At 40.8% G+C, this 26,763-nt stretch overlaps 1 protein-coding gene across 3 annotated transcripts; it reads left to right on the top strand.

Moving 5' to 3' along the window:
* The first annotated feature begins 4,706 nt into the window (after positions 1–4,706).
* On the top strand, positions 4,707–24,753 carry CNDP1 (carnosine dipeptidase 1). 3 transcript variants are annotated; one of them, XM_075416572.1, is made up of 14 exons: positions 4,707–4,776; positions 7,261–7,336; positions 7,673–7,847; positions 12,161–12,279; positions 12,736–12,879; positions 14,524–14,686; positions 15,778–15,866; positions 17,792–17,989; positions 19,418–19,502; positions 20,071–20,231; positions 21,655–21,819; positions 22,015–22,156; positions 22,544–22,691; positions 23,567–24,753. In XM_075416572.1, exons 4-14 carry the CDS (start codon positions 12,202–12,204, stop codon positions 23,673–23,675), a joined length of 1,482 nt encoding a protein of 493 aa, XP_075272687.1. In that variant the 5' UTR covers positions 4,707–4,776; positions 7,261–7,336; positions 7,673–7,847; positions 12,161–12,201; the 3' UTR covers positions 23,676–24,753. The 3 variants fall into 3 exon arrangements, with proteins under 3 accessions (XP_075272687.1, XP_075272686.1, XP_075272685.1); XM_075416571.1 differs by lacking the exon at positions 23,567–24,753 and adding an exon at positions 9,111–9,241 and having other exon boundaries at positions 22,544–23,515; XM_075416570.1 differs by lacking the exon at positions 23,567–24,753 and having other exon boundaries at positions 22,544–23,515.
* The last annotated feature ends 2,010 nt before the right edge of the window (positions 24,754–26,763 follow it).

Below are 26,763 nucleotides of genomic sequence, written 5' to 3' on the forward strand. Positions count from 1 at the left end.
AGAGGGAGCTGAGAGTGCCTTAGTAAGAGCTCCTCTAGCTCCTTCCAATAATTTGATTTATAAGGAAGAAATTTTTAATGACAATCCCTGCCACTAACAGACTAGCAGTCCTTAAGGATGTAGAAGAAAGATTCTGAAAATAATTAGACTTAGCACTAAAATTAAAAAGGGGGCTGGTATAGGAAAATGTTATTTTTTAATAGCACAGTCTGCAATACAACAGTCTTTTTCTCCACTTCTATTCATAGACATCAATACAGAAGTGAGGCTAGTATATCCAGAAGTGCATGGTAATCTGTTCATAAACTTACATATATGCACCTTTTTGAATTTGAATGACTTTAGTCGACCCATCAAAAACAACATTGTCACACTGTTTATTAGTATTTTTCAATTACTCAATGTAAGACTTTGCAGTGATGAAAGACAAAGTGGTCTATGAATCTGAAAGCCTGTTTTAAGTTTGGATCTAAACTGAAAGTAGAGGATATGGTGATTTCAAACTGAAATGTTCAGAAACTTGTTTGCTTTATAACAGAGCAAGACAGTAAATTCTAATTTCACACACTTTGCATAAGATTATAATGGAATAATACAGAGTAATCTGTCCCAAATATAATTTTATCTGTTTTGACAGAAACTGATGTGTCATCCCAAGTCCTTGAAACCTACAAAGTCCTATTCTACAACTCAAAACTAACAAACAGCAAAATGGTATAAAAGCCTCTTGTAGTCTGTGATTAGGGAGAATTGGTCACTTCAGGTAAGATGGGTATACTGGCAAATGATGCACAAACTTGTAAGGTTGGTCTGTCACTTATTTGTCACAGATTTATCGATCTTCAGAGTTTTCAAGATTGGCAGGAGCAGAGTGATTTGTATCTTATTATTAGTAAAGGAACACACCAAATACTAAAAAGCGCCCTCTAAACCCCTTATTCCAGTACTTAGTGGCACATGTCACCAGGATAGCATCCATTTATTTTTCAGTTTAAAGATCAAAAATTCTTTGTGTGTTTTCAGTGCTCTGATTTTGAGAGTTTGATCCTGCTAATCTCTTAGCCGGTGTAAGGCCCAATTACTAGTCACAGGAACAAATGAAATCTCCAGATAAGATGACACCATGCTGAGATAATTCAAAAGGAATCTGTCACACTACTTCAGGCTGACATTTCTTTTTTGCTTGAAATGTGGCTTTTTGAAAACTATTTATGAGAAAAAAGCACTCTTTAACTTTGCTTGCAGGATTCACCTAAGGCTTCAACTGTGAGTTGCATTATCTTCTAATATCCCCACAGAGCACTTTCTCTCCTCCTAGCTAAGAAAGAACAAGTCTAGCTAAATAGACATATTTACTTGTGGCTGGGAATACTGCACACTGATGAAGGATCTGACATCTGACACCTTTGTATTCAGCTGAGATCACTCACAAAGTACTAAATGGGTGGTTTGAACTGAAGTGCATCATGTTCCAGAGTTCGATTCTTCTATGTGAGTTCTTCATGTAATTACAGCTTTGGAAATGCAGGTATACGCTGCCTCTAGCAAAACTTCTATAACTTTTCCTTTACCCCAGTAGTGAATGATCAGGTAGATAAAAGCAAGACCTATCACGAGTAGAGAAACTAAGGCTGACAAATATATTTGTACTTCCCTAAATGTAATAGTAAAACTGGGTCCATTTCATTATGCCTTTATCTTCAGTCCCCGTGTTCTTGTGCTAAATTACATAAGTTGTTGTGTGTGCTACTTAGGTAGGTTTTTGTTGTTGGAATGTACTTGCCCAGCCATCTTCCCTGTAGGTACCAACACAAAAACAAAGTATCCTAATCTCTAGCCTTGATGAGGGAAGGCACTGTGAGAAAGTAAGGGGACATCAGAGTATGGGTTTTGGTTCCTATGTACTTTTCTATAAGATAATGACCTCTAGAGCAAGAGATACAAAAAAAAAAAACCACCCTGCTAAAGTTTGTATTCTGATAGAGAGGCATAGCAAAAGACACAGGTATTGTGGATTTTCCACATAGAGAAGTGGAAAAAAAAATGCTACCTCTAAATTTTCAGTGTTTCATTATAGGTAGTTTCTATGTAATTGCCTGTCATGGCTTGAGATATTTGGTTAGACTCTTAAATGTCTTTTCCATCCTGAATGATTCTATGATTAAAGGATATCCAGCTCTACAATCAACTATGTCTGCCCCAGCATGTAGGAAACAACTGAAGAATAAAGTGTGGTCATGCATATAAATGTGAAACAAAAGCTATTGGTGTGTCAGACTGGTGTGCTTTGTGGATAAGAGTCAGATTTTGAAAACTGGAGCTGTTTAGTTAGGCTGCCCAGCAGCACTCTGCTGCCGGGAATGGGTTTGGATGATGATCAGTTTGAGCCTTGGAGGGGAGCCTGTAGCAATGCACTGGACGTGGATCTATGCTCTCAGGTGCCCCTGCAAGCTAAGGGAGCAAGCTGAGAGCTGCCCTAGCATTCAGCGCAGTGTGGTAGAGAAAGCCCAGCACCTTCTCTCAAAGGTAGGTGATGACAACCTTGTATTCAGGGGCCTCAGAAGAAAACCCTCATTAAAGACAGATGAAAATGAAAGCCAGTGATAGTCTTGCTCATCTGGAGTGCAAGAGTCTTGTGGCTCAAGCATGTGCCTGGCAAATGTGTGTCCAAGATATGATTCCTTCCCCAGCCTTCTCATTTCCCATCTTGTAGGAAAGGGTGCACAGTTTATTGCAAATGGGGAGAAGACACTTTTCTTCCCAGTCAAGCTGTGTTCCCCTTAAACCCCTGGCTTCCAGGCAAGAGGAGAGGAGTGCATGGTGGAACCTTTCCTCCAACAGCTGTTTGCATTTGATCTTTCATAGTTAAAGGCTTAAATGCATTTTTTAATATTATTATCACGGGATTTCCCCTGTTTCTCTTTCTTAGTTCAACCTAAAATCTAATTCCCTCTGAAGTGCAGTGAGTGAGGGGATACAAACTTTGTGCATCTTGGTAAATTATCTCAAATACTTCAACCAAAATTTTATAACATCTAAGGATTTAGGCACTCAGAGTGTGGGATTAATGGCTTATCTCCAAACCAGTGATGTTCAGAACTGTCATTTGCTTAAAAGCTGAGAGGTAAAAATATTAGCTCTAAATGTCTGGATTCCTATAATATAAAAAATGCAAAGCCATCATTGCCATTTAAGCCATGTCAAGGCACATGCTACACTTTTGTTGAAAGGCTTTTAAACATACAAGAAACTTCTCTACATGAAAAGACTAACAAAGAGAGCAAAAATACTTGTCTGTAGGGAAAGTATTTTGTCTAAACCCTTGTGGAGTGAGTAGACAACTGTTTTCCACAGAAGTTGGAATTAAGTTTATAGCATCTCAGCTGAAGAGCCTGATCCACTGGTCACAGATCCACTTCAGCTGTTGGCAGGCTCAGCACCTACCTGCAGGCTTTTAGTAAGATGTTCAGATATGAAATAGTCTTGTAACCAAAGGCACCAGTCTTGTAATTACCTGCCTCTGTTTTTGTTGAGATGCAATTGCATCTCTCACGCAGCTGCCCGCTGATGGCATGACTGGCATAGCATGTGAAGGGTGCAGAGCCTCAGCTTAATGAGCATCTGCTCTGGGGTCTTGAGGCATGTGCTTTACCCTTGATACAATCAGTGGCACTTCAGCAGAAAAGATGTGCTACGAAGTGTCTTGCACTCCTGCTTAAGGAGGTCACAATCCCAAAGACCTTGCAGGAGTAACATCTGCCATGAGATGCAACAGTATTGTGCGTGTGCATATATATAGTTTATACACATGTATATATATTCATATATGTATATATTCACACATGTATTAACAGCAGGTTCCTTTATTTTAAGCTATTTGAGAGCGACTTATATTTGTCAAGAGAAGAACCTCTCTCCTTGCTTTGGCCTTCTCGCAAATACTTCAGCGACAGGAGGGCTGCGATGGACGAATATTCCTGGGCCTTTCTTCAGAGGCTGCTGCTCCTGGGACACCCAGCCGAGACACAGAAGCCAGTGAAGTATCATGCGGAGTTAACTTTGTGGTACTCCAGACGTGTGCCTCGAGGGACACCACGCAGGCCACCACCTCAGCGACTTGTAGCCTGCCTCTGCCACTCCCTGGCCCTCACAGCAAGTCAGGAGGAGGCAGAGTGAAGAGCTGAGAAAGCAAAGTACTGCATGGTTGGTATCAGCTTCACCCTGTGAACTCATAAAGCCAGTCTCTGATGTTTGTTTGGGAATGACTGCGAGCTATCCGCTGCATAAATACCTCACCTGCACAGAGAGCATTAATCACACTGAAGGGAATGCTGCTGTAGTTTGGCTGAGCAAAGTCATCTGAAGGATATCAAGATGGGAATAACTTCTTGCCATCCCTTCAGTGTGATTAATATCTGAAAAAAACTTTTGCTCAATCATTAAGCAACATGGATTTACAATCTTGCTCTTGGGGAAAATAGGACAGTCTTCTGTCTCAGCGTGCAGTGTACTGGAAAAGGCGCTGGACAAGAAGAACTTGTTTGTTCGTCTCCAGGGTGTGTCACTTCCAGCCTACCTGATTGGAGATCTGTGCACAGAGAGCCTGCTGAATTAGCCACTAAGCGCCGAGAAGGCTGCATGTTGCTGCTTTTTCTTTACGGAGTCCTTCGAGTCTTTGTGGCCCTGCTCCTGGAAGGTGCTGCGTATCGTCGCTCCGTACAGAGGGCAGTCTGCAGCCATCAGCGCTTGTGAAACACCGTGCGATCTCCTGCCTGGGTAAGGGGGACTTTTCTGAACTAATCTCCTTCCACTGACATACCCAGGTGTGATTATCGACGTTCAGGTAACAACTACTAATTCAGGGTCCTGGGGGTCTTCACCTCTCTGCTGGTGCAATCTCACTCCACTCTGACAAGCTCTTGCAGTGGGAAATATTGCTTAACTGGTGGTCCCAGCTTTTGGCATCGGTTATGGTTATCTGGAAAGAAGATGGCTAGGAAACACTGTTCAGACTGCATGTGAAGTGGGAAGGAGTGGGGAGGGGGAAGGGCTTGCTGCTGCTGCACACGGAGCAGAAGTAGAAATCCTTGTAGGGGAGAGAAACTGGGAATTGTGTGAAGGGATCTCTCCATTCTACACTTCGACTTGTAGGAGACTGCTGGCTTAAGCTATGTGAAGGCAGTGTATTGAGAAATGACAGTAAGCTGCAATAATAACCAGGTACCACTGATTACGACATCTCAATATCATTCCCATTTTCCTGCGATACACCTTCAAGGAATGAAAAATAGCCAGCTTGAGATAGAGCTAGTTGCTTGTAGAGAGACAGGTAGCGTTGAAAACCGTGATATCAATTCTGTCAATGAAATATTGGTCCTAACACCGTATTTACATATTTGTTCACTCAGTATTATAATTATTCAGGATACCTTTATAATTTGGGTAACAATAGAGGCATGCTAATTCTGCTAAAGTGCCAGTGAAATTGTTACTCTTTGTTTGTACCATCACTTTGTAACCAACTGAGGCTGCTGCCCCGATGTAGTAATAGAAACACAAAGTAGGAGACTATCTTTGCCCTGGATAGTTTGCATGTTCAAAGGACAAGATAAAAAAAAGGCATTGATGTTTTTGTCTTCATTGTTTTAGTTATGCTTCTATTTTCCTGTAATTAATCTATTTCTCCTGCTTAAACACTTACTGTATTCCAAAGAGGAGTTGTCCATGTCAGCACTCAGCCAAACTGTTCAAATTGGTTCTTTAATTTCTTGTAGTTAATAAGTTGCCATCAAAGAGTAGCGTTTTTATTAAGGAGATAAAGCTGCCTGCAATTAAAAACACTTCTAAACAATGTTGGTAATGTTTATGATACTCCATAAATGGAATAATGACCATAAAAAATAATTCTCTTACACTGTTGACTCTAAACCTTGTTCCAAGTTATAGGTTATAAAATAAGGAGCAATTAGCAATTAAATAATAAATGACAAAGTAATCATTACTCTTTTTTCCACAATAGTGTAGTCTCTCAGTAGTATAAAGTGATAAATAAGCAAATAGTTGAATGACTAAATTTAGTAGACCTATTTCTAATCTCACTTGTACTGTTGTAATTCAGGAGTAACTCCAGTGTAAAACACTTAAAGTTACGACAAAGGAAGGCAGGATTCATGTAGAAATATAATTATTTTAAAGAAATGCAGATAAACATTTAATTTCCCCACAACTTTTGCATTTCATTTGAAAATGAGTTTTTATATATGAAATTAAGAACAACTACTCAAGAGAAGATCTTTGTAAGGCTCTGAGACAGAACCTTGACCTCTTTGAAGACTGGTGCTTGGTACTGAATCTGATTGTGTGAACAGCAGTTCTTTCAAAACGGACAGAGGACCATAAGGATAGAAACTTGATGCGAACACAAGAACCTAAAATTTGCTACAAGGTCAGAGGCTCTCTGGTACGGCAGAACTGACAGCAAGACGACAGTGAGGCTACCCACATCTAAGCGAGCACAACGCACTTAGGTGTGGATGTCCAATGCCATCCTAGCAAGTCAGAATATATTCTTCATGTATACTCTAATTTTCCTTTCCGTGCTCGTCACGTTTTAAGGGTGTTATGAACCAGACTAGTAGCTCGGCCTCACATACCAGTGTATGTAGTTTGGTACTTCGCTGTACCTCGCTTAGCTCTTCCCTATTAACTTTTTGCTATGAAAAGGGGCAAAAGACAGCGCACCTGTCTTTCCAGGAAGGATCTTTTCATACCAGTGTTTACCTGATTGCAAACCAATGAGCAGTCAAGATCAGAAAATTTTCTTAGGTAAATAGTGAATTACTTCTCCTCAGTGGGCACAGGGTGAAACACTACTTCCTGGGACAAATTCTTCTCTTTAACAGAAATCCATTTTCTTTTCCAGTTTTCAAACCAAAGCAACAAACAAGCTACCTCTTTTCTCTAAGTCCTCTAAAGTACAATTGTAAAGCAGCAACACTTCTCAGCAATACTGAAGTGCTTTCTGACACTGGGATTTGTGCTAGGATCTGGGACTTCCAGAGAGAAAAGAAGGAGGAAAAAGAGATGGGAAAATTTCTCATGGCTTGATGTGGTAGTGATTTGGATATCCTGCCTGGGTTATTTTGTGATAGAGAAGCAGACTTAAGCATCTAAACCAATAGTTAATCTTTCACTTGACAGTAACCCATCACAACTGCAGAACGTGTCAGTGAACTGAGATAAAATCCCCCTGTTCTGCAGGTGGAAGAGGAGATCTTTCCAGTTCGAGCTCTCATCACCGGCCAGAAAGGCAGCTGCAAAACAAGAGCAGAAAGAGGTAAGGACTTTCTTTTTCGATATCAGCTGTATTATAGCAAAGCAGAACTCATAAACAGGCTGTCACTTTTTTCTCTAAGGGGTCGGCTTGAACAAGGGCAGGGCTAGTCATTGCTGTTCTCCTTAAGGCAGCTCGTATCGTGACACTTGGTAAGAGCTGACTGCTGGAAACAGCACTGGCTGTTGCAGGGGTCACCTGCCAACAGGTGCCAGATCTTATCTACACTTTCCACCAAACCTTTTCATTGCTGTTACACAGTTTATTGGATTTGATGCCATTTCTTAATCACCTTCAAATACAGTCAGGCTCTGTGAGCGGGCGTTCATCCCCCTGCAGGTGTCTGGACCTCTGCAGCTCCTGGTCGCTACAGCGCAGTGGCTGAACGTGGTCAGGGCTGTGCACAAGAACTGTCATGTGAAGGATTCCTCCTCTTCCTCCTCTTCCTCCTCCAAGGGTCTCACCTAGTCATCTGGAGAGGCAGCTGAGGCTTGATTGCCTGCTTCCACCAAAGGTAAGCCACTTAACAGTAAATGTTGTTAAACCAAGTTAGATAATAACCCCATTATCTCAGTTAGCTTCCCTGATGGTGATTGCTTAGAGGGTACAGTATGTTCCTTTCAATGGAGCCCAATGCTGATTTGGTAAATTAGCACCTACTGCCATATGCACCTTTGTCTCCTTTCATGTCAAATGTTCTTTATATTATTTGCAAACTACGAAACTTCTGACTTTGTTTTTCTCTGGGTTGGTTGCAAAATATTCTGTTTTCATTGGCACCCTGCCACACACACCCCACAAACGCTGCATCGCAGGGAGGAAAGCATGTGAGGCACGCGCTTCAGGAGCAGTGAGGAGGGCAGCGAAGCATGTTCAGGAGGTGCTTCTCGTAGGTGTGTAAGTTTAGTTGATATTTTATCAGTTACCCTAGTTAAAGAGTCAACTTGGATTTCTTGTTAAATCACCCCCTAAGAACGCTAAGTTTTCTTTTAACAGTACTTAACAAGATGGGAGGAAGTGAGACACAAAATGTTCTTACTGCAAAGGAATGAAGGAAGAGAAACTGCGTGACTGTCATGCGTTATTTCTAAAAACAGTCGTACTAATTTTTTCTATAAAGCAGCAACTACTCTTTAAAATTGGATCAAAGAAAAGACACTTGAAGTTGAACACTGAAGCCTCTGATAATTTCCCCCCCCAGCTTTATCATCCTTTCAAATCATTTTTCCCCCGTCTTCATAACACTGAGCTATTTTAGCCTTGCCTGAAAATCCTTCTACTGTTTTATTGAACCAACTCCCTTTTCCACACAAGCTTTACCAGTTGTGATCCAAATGCTTTCTAGCAGCATTCTTTGTATCAGTAGTGCATTAACATGACGTTCCATCTGCTGCTGCCCTCCCTCCCTCAAGTACAGCACAACATACTTGCTACCTAATTTCTTGTTTGAATCATTGGTATTTGGTGCACTCTGCTACTCTGGAGGACTGTGTAAGTATCTCCTAGCGTTCATTGTCCCAACCTTGCCACTGTTCGTGCTTATTTTTATTTATGAAAGCAACTATTTTTGTGATATTGTATAAGATTTTGTTGAAGTCTGTGTCCATTTTGAAAATATCACAGAATTATTTCAAATATTCCTAGGATGTTTTGCTTGTTTGAATGTTTGCCTTTTTTCCTCCACAGCATTTCAGTTTTCTCGTTTCATTTTCTTAAACAGTTAAAAGCTAATGAAATGTGACTTGAAGACATATGTCTCTTCTCTGCATCTGTCCAGGTCATTTGCATGTCGCGCGGATAAAAAGATGAAGACGTCATCACCACAGCACACATCCCCTGCATAAGCAGCCCTTTTGTGGTTCTGACCTTCATTTAATATTGAGATGTGTTTCTTCAACTCACCGCAAGGTGCCAGCTATATATATACTCATTCTTTTTAGAGTGAAAATGCATGGAATTCAGCAAAACTGAATATTTGAATGGAAAGAGGGAAAATCATATACGATGGAGACACTGATACTTATCCGTTGCATGAGCTTGGTTACTCTAGCAGTCATGTTCTGACTGGTGTTATGATCCTCCTTGTTCAAGTGTTTCATACTCAAAAGGTATTTTTTATAAGTAACTGAACCCAGAGAAACCTGTCTGTTTTTCTGTGGTAAGGCTAAATGAGGGCCTATCCAGTAGCCTCTGAAAATATTTTCCAAATTGAGATTTGGGATTACAAGGTAGAAAGAATGAGTGAAATACGTGTGAAACTGAGGCATTGAGCAGGCTTCATGGTAAATGAAGGTAAGAGGCCTAAAATCTCTCTAGATGAACATCTGATTAAAGCCCTCACATGCTGGGATCTCTTGACCTGTCTGTTGGCGATGCCCATGGCGAGACTACGATTTATCCCACCTTTGGATGAATGACCACGGTGTACCATGCCTGTTCCTATCACCCTCTTCTGAGGGTGCAGTGCCTTGCACTTTTTTGCACTCACAAATTTACCTGTCGAGGCTCTTGCCCTCTCCTCAGCCCAGGCAGGAACCAGCTCCCCTGTGCGAGACCCAGCTTGGAGGTGGCAGGCACTATGTCTGTCATAAGGACCAGCATGAAGGTGAACTGTGCTCTCCTGGGACCCGCTGCTGGCTAAAGTGAGACCGAGCAACATCATGGAAGCAGATCCATTGCCTGGTCCCCCAAAAGCACACAGCAGCAAAAAGAGAAGTGAACAACACAAATGGCCTCCATGCTTGGCTTTTACCTCATACAGATCATGTCCCTGTACCATGGGCTCCTTTTGGGTGTGACCTACAGTGTCTCAGCTCAGATGCCCTCCTGTATCTACTTGGGCACTGTCCCAGCAAGTGCCAGCATCTTGTCTTCGTTGGGACTCTGTTTACTGAGGAACAGCTGCCACCACCCCAGCCTCTGTTACTGCCACTCCTGGTCTTGTCTGCTCTGTGCAGCCTGGGAAGTCCTCCTGACCACATCTGTGATCACACTCCTGTGGGCTGTTGCCCTCTCTAAAATGGACTTCAGTTGCCAAACATTTGCAGCCACTTACGCAGTCCAAGGCTGGGAGAAATAGCCAGATTGGGGATTTGAAGTTTTGGGTGCTTGTTGCAGAACTCCTGTTGTTAAGCCTCAGCTGCTGAAGCTCTATCCAAAGACGACTATAACCTAAGCTACCATACCCCAAAACCTCATTCTCCACTACATCTTTGTTGCTAAATCCCAGAAGCTGCTTTGTCTCTTCTAAAATGTCCTGATTTTTTTTTCACGCTTCAAAAATTCCTGTAATAATCCTTTTTCATTTAGGCCAAATCGCTGCTGCTGTGACTGGTGATGGGAATATTTGAAGGGGATGGTTGATTAGATCCACCTCTTGGAGGCAGGGTTTACCTTTTTATGGAGAAAACAACGTGAGAAGAAAATGGTACTTTGATCATCACTTAAGGGTTTTTCTCCCAGCAAGCATTAGCATTTAAATAATAATCTTACATTTAAATAATATGCCAAAATTTAATCTCTCCATGCTAAAAAGCCCACCCAAATTTGGATTTTCTTGTCTCGTTTAACATGTCACCTCCATAGCAGTGCTTTGCAGCTTCGCTGTCCTGCTGCAAAATTGGCATTTGGTCTCTTTCAATACCAGTGTTTCCAGTGTCAACAGATGTCAGGAACTGGACACTGGGGATTACATCTAGTGTCACAGGCCTTCTCAAAGCTTTACTTCAGAGAGCGACCTGTGTCACAGGCAATGTGGATGCAACCTTGCTGGCAAGGAAAGGTTGGAAAATGGGGCCCATTCTTCATACAGTTGGGATCTCCAGCTGACATGAACAATGTTTCCCTTCTCTTGTTCATCACGCTTGAGTTTCCAATCTTTCTTCTCGGTCAGAGAAACATAATTGAAATTATTAATATTACCATAGCTTATCACCTTAGCAATGCATCAAAGTTAAGGAATTATAGACGGACCTGCAACTGCACATTTTTTTACCAGTATAGAATATTTTTAGAATCAGTGTTGAACTCTGACCTTGGAGTCCATCCCATTGCACAGCCTGATACAGCAGCTATTCTGAGTTTAGCTCAGTCAGGTCATTCGAGTATTACTCCGCTAACATTGATTCAAGAAACTACAGCAGGAACTCCAAGGAAACAGAAAGGGAAAACTGCGGGAAGACAAACACTTGTAAAATCTAATAGCTTTTAAGTCTTCACTCACTTTGTCAAAAAACAATATGGCAGGGAGGTTTGCAAGTACTAAATGACTTCAGCACTTATCAAGTGTTTCAGTATTGACACTGTTCTTATTCAACCACAACAGCTATTTGCTGTCTAATACTCTCCAGTGTCAGGATTGTTCTCCCTTATTCATATGAAATACACAACGTGTGTCAGTGAATCCGTTCTGCTCCTTGCTTCTGGAAAAGAAGAAAACAAGAAAGAGTCCCCTGGGCCATTGGTGTGTGGTGGTGTTTGCAAGTCTTCTCCTGGGGTTGTCTTCCCCGAACATACAATTTGAGGTTTGTGCATTGAAAACAGATGCAGCAGATGTTTCTTTAGAAAACACTTCCCCCAATGTACTTACAAAGCAGAAATTGTAAAGCTGTTTATTCTTTGGTCATTGATTCACTTTTTTCTTTCAGAAACAAATGAGTTGACTGAAGGTTTTATGTGATAAAATTCAGGTACACTTGCTCCTGGCTTGAAGGACTTAGATGAGACTTAAATAGGCTCACCACTTTGCAGCTGTCCATGCTTTCTAGCACCAAAAAGTGCATATTGCAGGATGTCTCTAACATCTTGAACTGTATCCTTAACTTTCAGAGAGCATCCATCTCAGCCTTGCATGACTCTTCAAGGCAGGAATGTCCTCATCCTCCTCGTCGGTGTTGGAGCTGGAGATCTTCCAGTACATTGACGTACATCAAAGTGATTTCATTAAGGTAAGAACTATGTTTCAGTGAAACAACGGGAGCACAGAACTGGTGTCCCGGAGTCCTGCGCTCTGCGTGTCAGATGAGCGTTTGCCGATAAGGTAACGAGCAGGGTTCCAGGTCTGGCATCAGGTGTGCCATGTGGGCTTCACAAAGGAAGGCTGCGAGGGGACAGTCTGTGCTGGGGACCCTCAGGCTGGAAGAAGGATTTACATGGACCTCTCCAGACCAGGTGCCTGCGGGCATCCTTCGAGTGTCTGCAGAGAGGGGCTCTGCTGAGCCAAAATGAACCCACATGGGAGAACTGGCAAATCTTTACCTGTTAAGAAGAAAAAAAAGCAACCATGGCATTGCTGTGATGGAGTAGAAATGAAACAGTCTTCCAGTGTGATGCTTCTTGTGTTCAGTGGCCAAACGCCTCAGCATCCCGGGTGATTTAACCGCAGTTCCCTCCTTCCTGTGCAGGGTCTGAAGGAATGGGTGGCTGTGGAAAGCGATTCTGTTCAACCCGATCTGAGGAAAGAAGTGATACGAATGATGACATTGGCAGCAGACAGACTTGCAGCGCTGGGAGCCACTGTTAATTTAGTAAACCTGGGGTCACATCAGGTGCCTCTCTCATTCTTGTGTTTAAAACATTGTATTTGCGCACACACCTCGTGGTCTACCTACTACATTCAGCGCTATATATACGCATATGTATGTTATGACTTACTGATGTTTTTGGTAGCTAGATAACAATTTATCAATAGTCCTGTAGCCACATAATACTTGCCAAATCTAGCCCCTCCCCAGACAGTCTGCCAACAGACTTGGGAGATCACACAGACAATCCACACACAAACAGATGTTCTCTGCATGGCAGGGACAGTTTGTCCTTTTAACTGGAGGAAAGCATTTTGCAAAAATAAAGGCCTGAGGTTTTTTACCAGGGCTCATTTTTATGTTGTTCTGAGTAATGAAGCATGATAGTTAATGCATCAGTTGGTCACCAAAGTCTCTATATGAGGGAGGTAGCTTTTACAAGGGAAGTGTCACCAGATAGAGAGGGCTAGCTAGATGGAGCACCGCCTTTAGTTTTGGGAGCTTCTGACAAATGCTCCAAGCCATTTTCTTAATGACTGTTGGAAAGAAACAGACAAGAATTCGTCTCTGAGAAATCTGTCTCTAGTTTACTTACCTTACTGTAGCTGGGGTCCATTCCTGCCCTAGGCTGTTTGAATTCCTTTCAGAACAAAAATCTAAAGTTCACTGGTAATGATTCCCTTTTCCTTTCTCTGAGGCTGCTGGGGAGGAGCAAGAGTCTTAGCACAAGGACCTTGCAGAATAGCAGTACTTCAATATTTCAGGTTATGTCATTTAAGAGTTGTAACGAATGCATTTAAAGTTAAAACCTGTACTTGGCATGCAGTTATGATTGCCAAAATACATAGGAACAGTCTGTGTCGATAACAGTGGGGAATGGATTACCTGTTGTTGGAGCAGAGGCCAGAGATATTTTTTTTTCTGCCTAAGGCCAAAACATTATTTCACAAAATGGGTTTTTCCTTCAACTGCTGTGCAAGCAGCTATGCTTTTGGGTTGCAACAGGCCAATACAGACTGGTATTACTGTTGAACACAAGGGAGTTCACACACTCCTTCACTTCTTAAATCTCTCTTCTGTGAGACACCCAGCCTCTCTTGGCCAATGTGGATATCTGTTCTGTGCAGCGGTAAGCTACAGGGTCAGTTTAGAGCCTGAACCCATTTTGAAAACAGTCTGAAATAACTGCTGCTGACTCCTGCCAGCAAAACTTTATTTTGTTTCTGTATGAGAAGTTACAGGCCTCCTGCGATCTGTCTGTGGCAAAATCAAATGCCAAATTAGTTTGTGTGGCTTTTGACTATTTCAGTGTCATAACAGACGTTTTTGTCACTCCAGAACAGTCATCTTTGTCTCTTCCAGTGCTGAGAAGGAACAGTTTAGTAACGAGGGCGTTTATGACAGTAAAATGTTAAAGAGCTCCAGAAAGTCCCTGCAGAACTTGAACAGGTGGGGAGAAAAATCTTAATTTCTCTGGGCAGGTTAGAGCTGGATTCAAAGTCAGATTTGTGGACCTGATCAAATCAGAGCCAACTGAGTATGTAGAAGTATATATAGAGAGTATATATATTCTCAATGCTGAGAATTCCAGGGTTTTTTTATATATAACACTTGCAAGTTTTAAAAGGTGGTTTTTTTTTCGTTTCTTTTTTTAACATTTCTCTGCAGTTGCCTGATGGCCAGGACCTTCCACTGCCTCCTGTGATTCTCGGGGAACTGGGGAGGGATCCACAAAACCCCACTGTATGTTTCTATGGTCATGTAGATGTGCAGCCTGCCAAAAAGGAAGATGGCTGGAAAACTGAGCCTTACACACTGACCGAAATCAACGGTGTGTACCTGGTTGTAAGTTTTAGATTGTTATTTGAATACAGGACTCTGAGATTCTGAGTGGAAGGAGACTCCCTGTATATTTAACCAAAGCATGAGGACTTTTCCCATAGATATTTTTGGGATAAATCCAGCAGCTTTGAGTCTTGATGACCATGCTGTGACTATGAGAGCCATCAATGATTGCATGATACTTGGTGTGGAAGAACCACATAAGGTTAATGTTGCTTTACAGAGTATTCAATAAAGAATCCATTTCTGTTTTAAAATTCTTGCTGGGTTGTTAGATCCACCATTATCCTCCCTTGCACTTTCCATTCTTGCTTCATAATCTTTTAGTACCTCCACCTGCCACGTTGGAGCTAAGCAGTATTGGTGGTGGAAGCATGAGAGGCCCCCTTAATGTAATCATCCTTCCACTACAGCCAGCCAAGCGTGAAAAGCTCCATTCACTGAAGGAACAAAAATGATGGGTGGAGGGTCAGCACATGACTAAGACCCCAAGAAATCCTGATTCCCAGGCTTGTGCTATAACCACTAAGCCTCCCTCTCCCATCTGTTGGGACTGGTTTCAAACAGCCTAACTGGGATAACTCTTCTGCCTCCAGTGGGGACTGCCACAGATCATTGTACATGAAACTGAAATCTGCCCCTGTATATAACTGTACTGTTGAACACTTCAAAAAATGTTTTGTACTTAGACTTGTAGCTTCGTACTACTACTGTGGTATTTATCTGTGGTATTTTGCTGCTTGTACCCTGGGCTGGCTGACATCTACAGAAGCTGCATATTGTACAAACTCTCCAGGCATGACTGGAGTGACCAAACAGCTCCTAAGAAAAAAAGTGAAGCTCAGAAATTAGCAAGTAGCAGAAACCAAAATATGATGTATATAAAAGGGGGGGAAAAAAGCATACCAGTCCACTGGAAAACACCCACCACCTCATTTAAAAGAAGTAAATGAATTTTTGATTCTTTTGACACTTAACTGGACACACCACTACAGCTTTTGTGGCAACAGGAATTTGCTAATTGCACTGAAGTGACGAGAGAAGTTTCAAAGATTGCTTAAAAACTTTCTTCTTTTTAAGGAAATCTCTATGGGCGTGGAGCAACAGATAATAAAGGACCTGTCTTAGCCTGGATAAATGCAGTGGAAACATTTAGAGCTTTAAAATTAGTAGGTATCAATGAGGAACTGTTGTTGTTATAATATCATCTCTCTGGAGATGAAGCATTTACCTTTCTATGAGTTAGATGATATGTCTCTGTCCCAACAGACTACCTGCATTTTGAAATATCAGCTTGTTTCTAATGCTATATCCAGGGCTCTAGTCCCAGTCCAGTAATAATCTGTCCTTGGGCACTTCTATATTGAACAGTCTGTATGCTATGTAAATATGGTATTGCTGTCATTGCCCCACAGAGGAAAACACACTGGGGCAAGCACTCAATGTGTTACAGACATTAAACAGCTTTGATAGCCTATTCTTTGAGGACTTTTGAAAAGATAAAATAACATACATGACAGATTGGTTGTGAAGACTCATCTCTGCTGTTACATTCTGCTAATTTTTGGTTTTGTCTACCTACAAGTTTCCTTCAATGTATGTGTATGCACAAACAGAATAAATATCAAAAAATGCTCATAATTAATGGGCTGTTCTTTCAAGGATGTATTAGATTTATCAAAGCAAATCCTTTTAATGGGTGCATTAGCCAAGTAAAAATATAGTCACTGATAGCATGACATGTCTCTAAGAACTAAACTTTTGCCTAAATTATTACAATGACCAACATAGTTCTCTTCAAATCAGTCTGCGTATTCAATAATTTTTGGCAAGTTCTATCCCCAGTGCAAAGCTAAACCAACGTATAATCTAAGCTTATAATTTGGTTAGCGAGCACTCTTTAAGGTGAATTTGCATGACACATTTTGTTAGATTGTTGAGAAAGTTTTGTGCCTCTTTTATGCCATTATGGCACAAGTTGAGTGTAAGTCTTGACTTGTAAAGTCTTTTTGCAACCTTCTGGAAAACTGATGGTTTTCTTGCGTCAATAGTACTGAATTGCCCTCAGTGTCTCTGAAGTGCTAGCAAACCCACAGGTTATTTGCCTACAGATTAGCCATTGTAAGTGGATATGGGTATGGGGCTGTCTTTCTGCATCAGTTTCTCAAAACTAAAAGCTATTCTGGCATTTTAACAAGCAAGCAAAAAAATTTGTCATTTGAAGCCTCTCCCTAGAAAACAGCACAGACCATCAAACAATATTCATGAACAGTTTTTCTAAATTTTTTGTGGTTGTTCGATGAACGATTGGTGAACCCATCCATAACACAAGTTCATTTAATTCTACACATTTGCTCCTGCATTTAATCTGAGCATTGAATCAGAAGATAAAACATCTTAAAAGCTGTAATGAGAAAATGAATTGGAATAGGAAACTAAGCTCAAATTTATTTCTCCTATGGGACGTGTCAGCATTTCTAACTCGCGTTGTTCCATAATAAAAGTTCTCTTAATTACCCTTGGAAATACATCCTTATGAACTCGCAGGCAAATGCATTCATAAATGCTAAAAGGACAATTATAGTAGAATCACCAGCAGCATTTTTACTGCTGTGTGACTAACTCTGGCAACGGAGAACATGTTGGGAAAACCGCAGCGGTGGACCTCTGCCAGTGGGTCCCGCATGGGCACCAACAGTGAAAATGAGAGGCAGGAAATTTTCTGTGAAAATGCAACTGTTCTTACACAGTGAGACTTTCCAAAGCAATTAGAATATTTAATAGCACTGAGAGAAAGCCAGTTTAATGAGACAGTCTAGCAAGTTCTCTGAAAATGCAAAAAAGGATAAAAGATACCACTCTCTTCCAAAAATGTAAAGTAGATAAAAACATGAGGAAAACCAAGTTTTTCTGAGAAACTGTATGTGTCTATTTACCATTGTCCTTTCTATTGATGCAAGCTATATATCCTATGTCCTTCTTTTCCTAACACAACATGCACTGCAAGCCAGTCTGCTTCTGATTTTAAAGATTTTTTATTTTTTTTTTTTGAAAATGCTTGTTCCTTACCCAGACTTCTATAATGTTCATTTAGGCTATGCCAGTAAACTTCAAGTTTGTAATTGAAGGCATGGAAGAAGCAGGGTCCTTGGGGCTAGAAAAGTTACTTGAAGAAAACCAGTGCTTTTTGTCTAACGTCAATTATATTGTGATTTCGGACAACCTCTGGCTCAGCAACAAGAAGCCCGCCCTTACGTATGGGAGTCGGGGAAATGCCTGCTTCTTCGTGGAGGTAAAGGACATGGGTTGACTTGAACCAGGCCCCTGGCCAGAGCGCAGTGCTGTGCCTGTAACCACATCCACACCTGCATGCTGAGAAAGGCTGGGAGCAGGCTTAACATTTAGAAATGCAGAGCTTTCTTCCATATTCTTTTTGGCTTCCACAGACTTCCCTCCTCATTTCACTTCAGTTAGACTTATCTGCTTTCATTAATTGCTCTTCAATCATCATTTCTCCACTTACCTCTCTCCTCTTGATCCCTTTCCTATCCCCTTACTTTCCTGCCACTTTCTCAGTCTTTCCTCATCACCCCCTCTGTACATCAACTCCGTTCTCTTGCAGCACCATTCCTACACCCCCTGACTCTCTCACCCCAAAGCCAGTTCTGCTGCTGCTCTGCCCTTTTGTAGCAGATACTGCTTATTGCAATGTATCTACCTAAAGGGACTCAATTTAGTTGGATCTTTGGGTTTAAAAGCCACAGAAAATTTTTGTATCCACTGGCAGAAGCACGTAACAGTGCGCTGCAGTATATTTAGCCAACAACATGAGCTACTGTGAAATGAAGAGCAGAAACTTCTCATCTGGAAACCCTGATGAAGCATAAAAAGAATTCAGAGAGAAGATTAAAGAACTAGAGAACTAAAGATAAACCTGCATTAGCCTTTATATCTGAAGAAGAATGAAATTTGTTTTTAACCAGAAGAGCCTTGGCAGCCTTGATACAATTCTTCTAAGTCTTGGTTAAGAAAAATGATGCTATTAAAACATCAGAAATGATCTCTGCCTGCTACCAGACAGTTGGGTGTAATGAGGTTTTGAGAAGAATAAACAAGTTCATTGCAGGAAAATAGTTTGACAAACCTACATATGAAAATGTGTCTGGAAAAAGAATCCATTTAATAAACCAAATGCCCCTCACTGTTCTAAAGCCATATGATTCAAGAGACCTTTAAATTCTTATTTGTTGCAATCTCAAATTAAGGTTGGGCATATATTTTCTTAATTTAAAGCAAGTAAGGTTCTTTCTTGTCTTTGTTTTTGCAAAGATTTTGCATTAAGTAAACATGATAGAGAACTTGAAGAATTTATTCAGCGATGTTAGAAACAGAATAAGCAAGTTTTCACCTATGATGTATTTAATCTTACTGAAGCAAAGAAAGGAATGGAGAGGGACCCTTGCTCTCAAATGCCTTTAAGTGCTAAAGACAGCTGAATTTCTCTCTCTAGTGGTTAACACGGAGAGCCCTATCTGCTCTTTAGCAAAGCAGATTGTTCCTGACGTGATGTTTTCCATTTTATAAATAGAAACACAGAATCATTTCCTGTTCATTTGTGGCCTCCTTTAAAAAACTGAAGCCACTGGCTGTTGTGGAAAACAAACACTCACGGAAGAATAATGTAGGGAGTATTTATATGTAATCAGTGTTTTTGGTACAGGTTGAATGTGGTGACAAGGACCTTCACTCTGGAACGTTTGGAGGCATCATTTATGAGCCGATGACGGACCTGATAGCTCTTCTGGGTAATAACAGGCATCATTGCTCAGGAGTAACTGGGGAACAACGCCTAGCAATCAGCCTAATGAAGATCAGTGCCATGTTTAATTGGCCTGAATAAAGCAAGTCTAACTGAAGCAAGATTCCCAGCTTTCCAAATCTCAGCATAGCTGTGGTGGCAGAAGCTGAGGAGGGGAATGCTCCTGGTAAGGCCAGGACCTCAGGCATGTGTCTGTGGTGCTGTTGTCAATCATGTGTCAATCAAGACCATTTGACATGGTCTAGCAATCTGAATACATACACACATAGAGAAATCTGACTTTTTAATGACAATTTGTATCTCAGTAGGATGATGTTTTCATGTCAGCAGCTGGGTTGACCCACCACACACAGTCAGCAGCTCCATGGTTTTCTTAATAAATATGAAAATACATCAGCGCAGGTGCCACAACTTGACAGATGCAAACAGTTGTTAGTAGTTAGTCGTTAGGCTTACTCCTTCAGTAGAGAGTTAGGTAGAAGAGAAGAGGTGTTGAGATTACCAAGTGGAAGAAATAGGGCCCACTTGTACCAATCTCTCTATCTTATTTGTAGACAGCCTTGTGGATCCCACCGGTCGTATTCAGATCCCTGGAATCTATGACAGTGTTGCCGCACTGACGGAGGAGGAGAGGAGATTGTATGAATCGATTGAATTTGATCTAGAGGAACATAAAAGTAATAGTGGTGTGAAAAAATTCCTCTATGACACCAAGGTAACATAAAATCTGTATAAACGGTCAGCAGGAAGAATTTAAATCACGCATTTGAAGCATTTATGTACAAAGCCAAAGTGAAAGAGATTTCCAGTCAATGCCAAACTCAAAATAAAATAAAGGAGCACAGAGCATTAAAAGATAAATAAAATTAATCTACTGAAAATGCAAGCTACTGTATGTGGGGAAAGAGATCCAAAATATGTATAATCAATGAAAAGGAATAATGCAAAACTAAGTGTTGCTCCCCTTCTCTTGCACTGCAGATCCTCTCCCCCTTACCTAACCAGTCAAATAAAAAAAAGCATTAAAACTCCTGCATACAGGTTACATAGTAAGAAAGAAGATGTATTCAGCTCTGAAAAACGGGAGGCAGCTTTAGGCAGATGTGTTTGGGGGTAGGTTTTATTTGTTTAATTCAGATTTTCATGTGTTCTGAGCATATCAAAAAAGCACTCAAAGCCATAAGACTCTCTGTGCCAGCATTTAAAAATTATATCCTAAATACAAACCAGCAGGTAAGGGCTGGCTCAGAACGATCTTTCTGCACAAGAGTGGCAGCTGGGAGAAAGGAAAGGAGTGATTTATTTTTTTTAATCGCTCACGTAACTATACTAGTATAAGCTCTAAAATGGATGCTTTTATTTCCATGCAAAAGCTTCTGAATTAGCCTAAGCTAGACTGTAATAATCAGTAAAACAGAAGTATAATGACTATACTATATAAGTTTTGATGCTTTACCTATATGAGGATGAAGTGTTCCAAATTTTATGTGTACGTAAAGCTCTAGTCTCATAAAACAGGAGTAGAAGGAAAAGAGCCATGCCCTGGGGTTCTGCATGAAGAGCAATTTATAAAAAGCTACTAGAAAAAAACAGTATTTCCTTTCTCTCTCCTTTTTTCCTTAGAATAGACTTTTTTCTTTTCCTTCTTATATTTTCCAGAAAAACAGATCAACTTGGTTACTGAACATTACTATCTTAAATCTTGTGTTATTTAACTCCTTGTTAGTAGAATTTCTTCCCCAGTATCATCTAGGAGGGGTCTGGCTAAACTGGTCACAGGTTTCTCCCACGAGAAGTTGAGGTCAATAGATAGATCAGAAGTTGTTCTGATTTTCACTTAGCGCTAAAAAAATTTACTTCCAAGATATTATTTAATAATACTCCACTTTTCTTGTTGTGCATGAAAAGCTGCTCTCATCTAAGAATTTCTGAAGATAAACAAATACTGACTTAAAAGACTTTTTTTTTAAATGGAAAGATATGAGCATGGGTTTAAATTACAAATCAAGTATCTTTAATATAGAGAGGTCTCCTAATACATATTTTAGGATGGAAAAAACTTGTTTCTTCACATTAATGATACCAATTGTGAATGGCTCCAATGTCATCGCTTTTATTTTCAATGTTATTTTTTGAAGGAAGAAATACTTCTGCACCTGTGGCGTTACCCTTCTCTCTCTATTCATGGGATTGAAGGAGCTTTTCATGAACCAGGAATTAAAACTGTCATTCCAGCAAAAGTCATTGGCAAATTCTCAATCCGTCAGGTCCCCCACATGGACCTTTTGGTTGTGAAACAACAGGTAAGAAGCAAACCTTTTCTTTGGCCTCTACTGTGTAACCTAAGTCCCTCTTAGCATCTCACAAATTTACACACGAAGTAGTAAACTGAACATTTCTAGCGTTCATCTGTTTCTGAGAGCAGAAGTGGGAATGTGGGTGTAAGCTTGAGTCGCAAGAAGCCAAATGCTTCTGAGTGCGACGTGTTTTCCCGGCAGGTGGTGGAGCACTTGGAGGGTGTCTTTTCCAAGAGGAACAGTCCAAACAAACTGAAAGTGTCTATGCCTTTGAGTGCAAAGCCCTGGCTCGCTGATGTTAACGATCCACTATATAAAGCAGCAAGAAGGGCAATAAAAACAGGTATGTTCCTCCTCTTTTCAGTCCTTAATGCGTCTGTAAGTGTGCAGGGGAATTGTGCTCATCCATAGAGCAAAAGGGATGTCCTGATCCAGTGCTACAGTCACATCTCATTGATGTATGCATCTTATTATTGAGGCCTCCACCTCTTGCTGAACTGGGGTGTATTGAATAAGAGTAGCCAGAAGACCTCGTTTAGTGTTTTTGTGTACTGATACAAAGCCAGAGGTCTGTAGAGTGCAGCTAGCTGATTGATGAAATCAGCTGGCTACGCACTCAAAACAATTCCTACTCAGAAGCTCTTCATGTTTGAACAGATAGCTGATATCTGGTAGCTGAAGACAGCACATTTATTTCATTTAATGAATTGATTCTGCCCATGTATTTCAGTTTTTGGAGAAGATCCAGATATTATTCGGGATGGTTCAACAATTCCTGTTGCCAGAATGTTTCAGACTATCACACAGAAAAGTGTGATGATGTTTCCGATCGGAGCAGCCGATGATGGGGAGCACTCCCAGAATGAGAAGATAAGCAGGTTTCTTTTATTTGTCTATTTGTGCTATAAGAGAAGTGGTAGAACTGAAGTCTCTGGGTACCCACACATAAGCACTGCCAGATGGGAAGGTTTGCTCTCCACTGAACAGTCCCAAACTACTGTCTCTGGCGAACTTGTTGCTGTCCCGAGCAGAAAGCAAAATTTCCAATCTAGCGCCCACAGCTATATATTTTTCATTAAGTGTTTACTCAGTCTTAAAATACATTGCACTGGCAATTTTCATTTCACTGAAAACTAAATTTGTCTCCGGTCTGAAAGACGATGATGTAGATGGGCACCTTTCTGTCACTGCACCAATTTCAATGTATTCCAGCCGGACATGCTCAGGCTAATGGTTAAGTAAGGATTTCAGTGGTTTTTAGTATAAATGGATATAAAGGTGTATTTATGTTACAGGGACCAAAGCTAGTGTAATTATATCAAAATCAGCTTAAACTTGCCACTTGTATTCATTCTTTGAGGAGCCATGGTAAGACACCGTTCAGCGTGTTGCCTGAACTTTTATGCAGCTTCTGAGCCAAGTCATGCTGAGCTCGAGGAGATGGAGAATCCTGCAATAATTCTCAAATTATTTTTTTGTTGTCCCTCAGTGTAGCCTCAACCCTTGTGGCTACAGACAATAGTAATTAGGGGACACAACACTGGAAAAAGTTTCCTCAGCAAATCCTTCAGAGGAACGCCAACTGCAGGATGTCCAGAATTTCTGTGCGCTTGGTTCTTTTTTTTGGGTGACCAATCCTGCAAATTCCTCTGAAGACTCTGAAAACTTCACTGGACTATGCCACTAATTTGGACAACAGAGCAGCCTGACAGGGCTTCATTCTCTCTCTCTCTCTCTCTCTCCTTCTTCATAGACACAGCTATATTGAAGGAACCAAAGTGTTTGCAGCCTTTTTCCTGGAGATATCAAAGCTACATCGAGACTTACATGAAATATCTAACACGGAGACCAACAACTGGTAGACCATCAAAAGAAAATCAGCAAAGGATTTTTTTAGTCTTAAGGTTTCTAAATTCCTGATCTGGAAAAACATATACGTCACATATTGAGTGAATCTGAATTGGAAAAAATAAACACCATGCTATTACTTGGCACACCACTAAACGGTGTGCATTAGTGCTCTGGTCAATCAAGTGATCTGATTCCTAATGCTGTGGAAGAGGGTTAGGGATGAGTCATTCTTGCTGAGTGGAGTATGTTACATTTTAGTTTTAGAATTCAGAGAAACAGGAATTTTGTAGTATATTTTATTAAAATGGTTTTATTTCTATTTTGTAATATGCCCATGCTCATGCCACCTAGCTCATATTTCAGTTTCTGAATATGAGCAATTTACAACATTGGCGTTTGCTTGTAACTATATACAAAATTTCACTATTTAATTATTTGAAGAAAGGTCCACTATCATGTTAATCTCTTTCCTGTACTTTACAGAAGGCTGTAAATAAGAAATGCAATACGATTTGATGCAAAGACTTGCCTATGAACGCTTACCTATGGGAATAATCACTGAGCTCAATAGAACTGCAATAGTAAATAACATTTCCAGGTCCGTGTTCTGCCTTTCCTCCCCCTTTTAATCTAAATCTCCTCTTATTGTGCTGTGGGCACAGTTCTGAGAATCACTACATAATATGTTTCCTTAATATGATTTTCTTTTTGTACAACAGAAGGTTCTTGTAAACATCTGTTCTGGCCAAAGTCTGTCATCAGAAGCGTGTTTTTTCACCCAGTTAGCAACTGGTTGTTGCTAATTACTTTTAATGCATCAGTTTACATTGATAATTAAATCAAAGGCAAATGATGTATTTTGAAATCACAGCAAATAGCTAAGAGTTCTGTTTGTTGTTTAGGCAAAACACCTAGCGCTACAGTTAGATAATTCACACCTATATATTTTTTTATTTAAAAATGTGATTTTTGTTGTAATACAGTTATTTCACACACAACCAAACTGACTGAACCAGATTTAAAGAAAAGCTTAATAGTGTTGTCCCTACTGTTAAAACAAATGACATATTGATTAAATTATGGAAAGTAGTTGGTATCTTTCCTTTCTCTCCTGCTCCCTCTCCTGCAAAAACCTGCCAGAATAAAGGTGATTAAGGGCATAAAGTGTGGATGTGGAGTCTATAGAAGGGAATACTGTACCACAGATGACGTGTATGAACAGCTGATGTGGAAAGTTATCAGGATAAAAGCCTTGGCTGAATTTGAAAAAATAAACAAGCTTCTGATTTTTAGTAGCTCCCCTGAAATTCCTCAGAGCTGGACACAAAGGTAGGGGACCTTTTAAGAAGTCTGGGAGCAGGAATAATCTGGGACACTCGGGTTTCAAACCAGGTTCTCAATAAACCCCCGTTTTCAGACTTCCATGGGGCTGTGGGGCTCGCAGTTTGGCTGCAAGAGCTGAGTAAGGACACTGGCTGGCGGCGGCGTTCGGGGGGAAAAGGAGGACCCAGCTCAGTCCCTTTTACCTGTTAGCTCGGCAGACTGTGTAACCGCAGTGTAACTTCTGGTGCCCACGTCAAGAAAGAGGACTCCAAGACATGGACTGAGCCTCCAAGATCAGAAGACTCCAGTCTGCACATCGTCAACTTGCAGAACAGGTCCTCTGCAGTCTCTCAGCTGCCTTCGCCTGTTTAAACCATTTAGGAACAAGCACGGTAAGGAACGCTGCAGGCGAGAGCAGTCCGGCGCCTCCAAGGGACTCGGGGCAGATCGGTCCATGCTTAAAAGCTGTCGCTCCATAAAGGTAAATGATTGAATTTTCCTGAAGTATTTAAGGACATACAATTGACTTAAAACATTATTTGCAATCTCCTGTTTTGCAGTGGCTTTAAAAAGTGACTTCAGCCATCACTGAAAGAACAGCTACTCATACATATGAGCCCTTTGGCAGAAGAGTAGAAAACTTGGTGAGATGTTGGAGGTGGTGCGTTTCCTCACACAAGATGGATGAAGGCTGTGTCTCCAGGACTACGACTGCTTTGGAAACAGTACAGTCCACGCTGTCTATGGGCTCTACAACATGAAGAAGCGCAAATGAAGGTGGGCTTATGCTAGATGCAGTTTTTTCTGTTGCTTTTTGGAACACCAAATAAATTACAGCCAACAAAGACAGCATCATTTTATAAGCACAGGCACTATCAAAGCAGTGCACTGAAATAAGGTTCTGCTCTGAAATAGCCACTCGCTGTCAAGTTAAAACCATGTGTGTGAAACCAACGAATTATGCAGACCATCTTCATGCCTCCTTCAGTCCCAGAAAAGAGAAATAGCAGGCAACTTCAATGTCAGATTCTCCTGGTCATGAAAGAAAGCACTGGGGGAAGCCACTCAGGAGTATCCAGGGCTGCTCTTTTCCTGCTTAGATCAAGACAGGGTATCCACCAATCACCATGTCTTTTTCTTTTTTTCTGGTGTGGAGCATTTCATCAGCCTTTTGAAAAAAAAATTTTAAAAATGGTGTTCAGTTTTCTCAGGTCTGTGCTGTTATATACCACTGCTAGCAATATTACTTCTTGGTTGCGTTAACAGCTCTTTGTTGCCACAGTAAGTTACAGATAACTCTAAAATAATAGTGTTAGAAATAAGACTCAAATTTGCTTCTATTTGTTAGCTTTATTCTAGATATGCCATATCCCATGTCAGAGCACATTAGATATTCTCTAATCCTGACCAACTAATTACAAACCTCATATACACACTTTGTGTGTGTACATATGCATATGCATGTATCTGTGTGTGTATATATATACACACACAAGATCTAATCCTGACACTGTTATTAAAAAAAATTGCTTGTTCATACTGATTCAGGTTTTTCTTATTAAGGGTTGAATAATAGCTTTTGGTTTCAACCAATTTATGTGCAAAACTACAAATGCTACAATATGTTTGTTAGCACAGTTTACACAAAGTCACAGAAAAGGGACACCTAAGAGAGGTGACTTTTCAGTGTAAATTGGACTGGTTAAACTTTGTTCTAGACTAATTTTTACACTGTGATCAAGGTCTATTTTTAATCTGTGTTTACTTCGGGGTACC

Source organism: Opisthocomus hoazin, chromosome 3 (assembly GCF_030867145.1).
Source record: "Opisthocomus hoazin isolate bOpiHoa1 chromosome 3, bOpiHoa1.hap1, whole genome shotgun sequence".
Taxonomy (NCBI): domain Eukaryota; kingdom Metazoa; phylum Chordata; class Aves; order Opisthocomiformes; family Opisthocomidae; genus Opisthocomus; species Opisthocomus hoazin.

Bases quoted from the DNA above. Each gene is read 5' to 3' on its own strand.
- CNDP1 (XM_075416571.1), top strand. From the start codon at position 12,202: ATGTCCTCATCCTCCTCGTCGGTGTTGGAGCTGGAGATCTTCCAGTAC. The intron at 14,687-15,777 runs GTGTGTACCTGG...CTTCTTTTTAAG, and splicing joins CACACTGACCGAAATCAACG to GAAATCTCTATGGGCGTGGA. The intron at 22,157-22,543 runs GTATGTTCCTCC...CATGTATTTCAG, and splicing joins AAGAAGGGCAATAAAAACAG to TTTTTGGAGAAGATCCAGAT.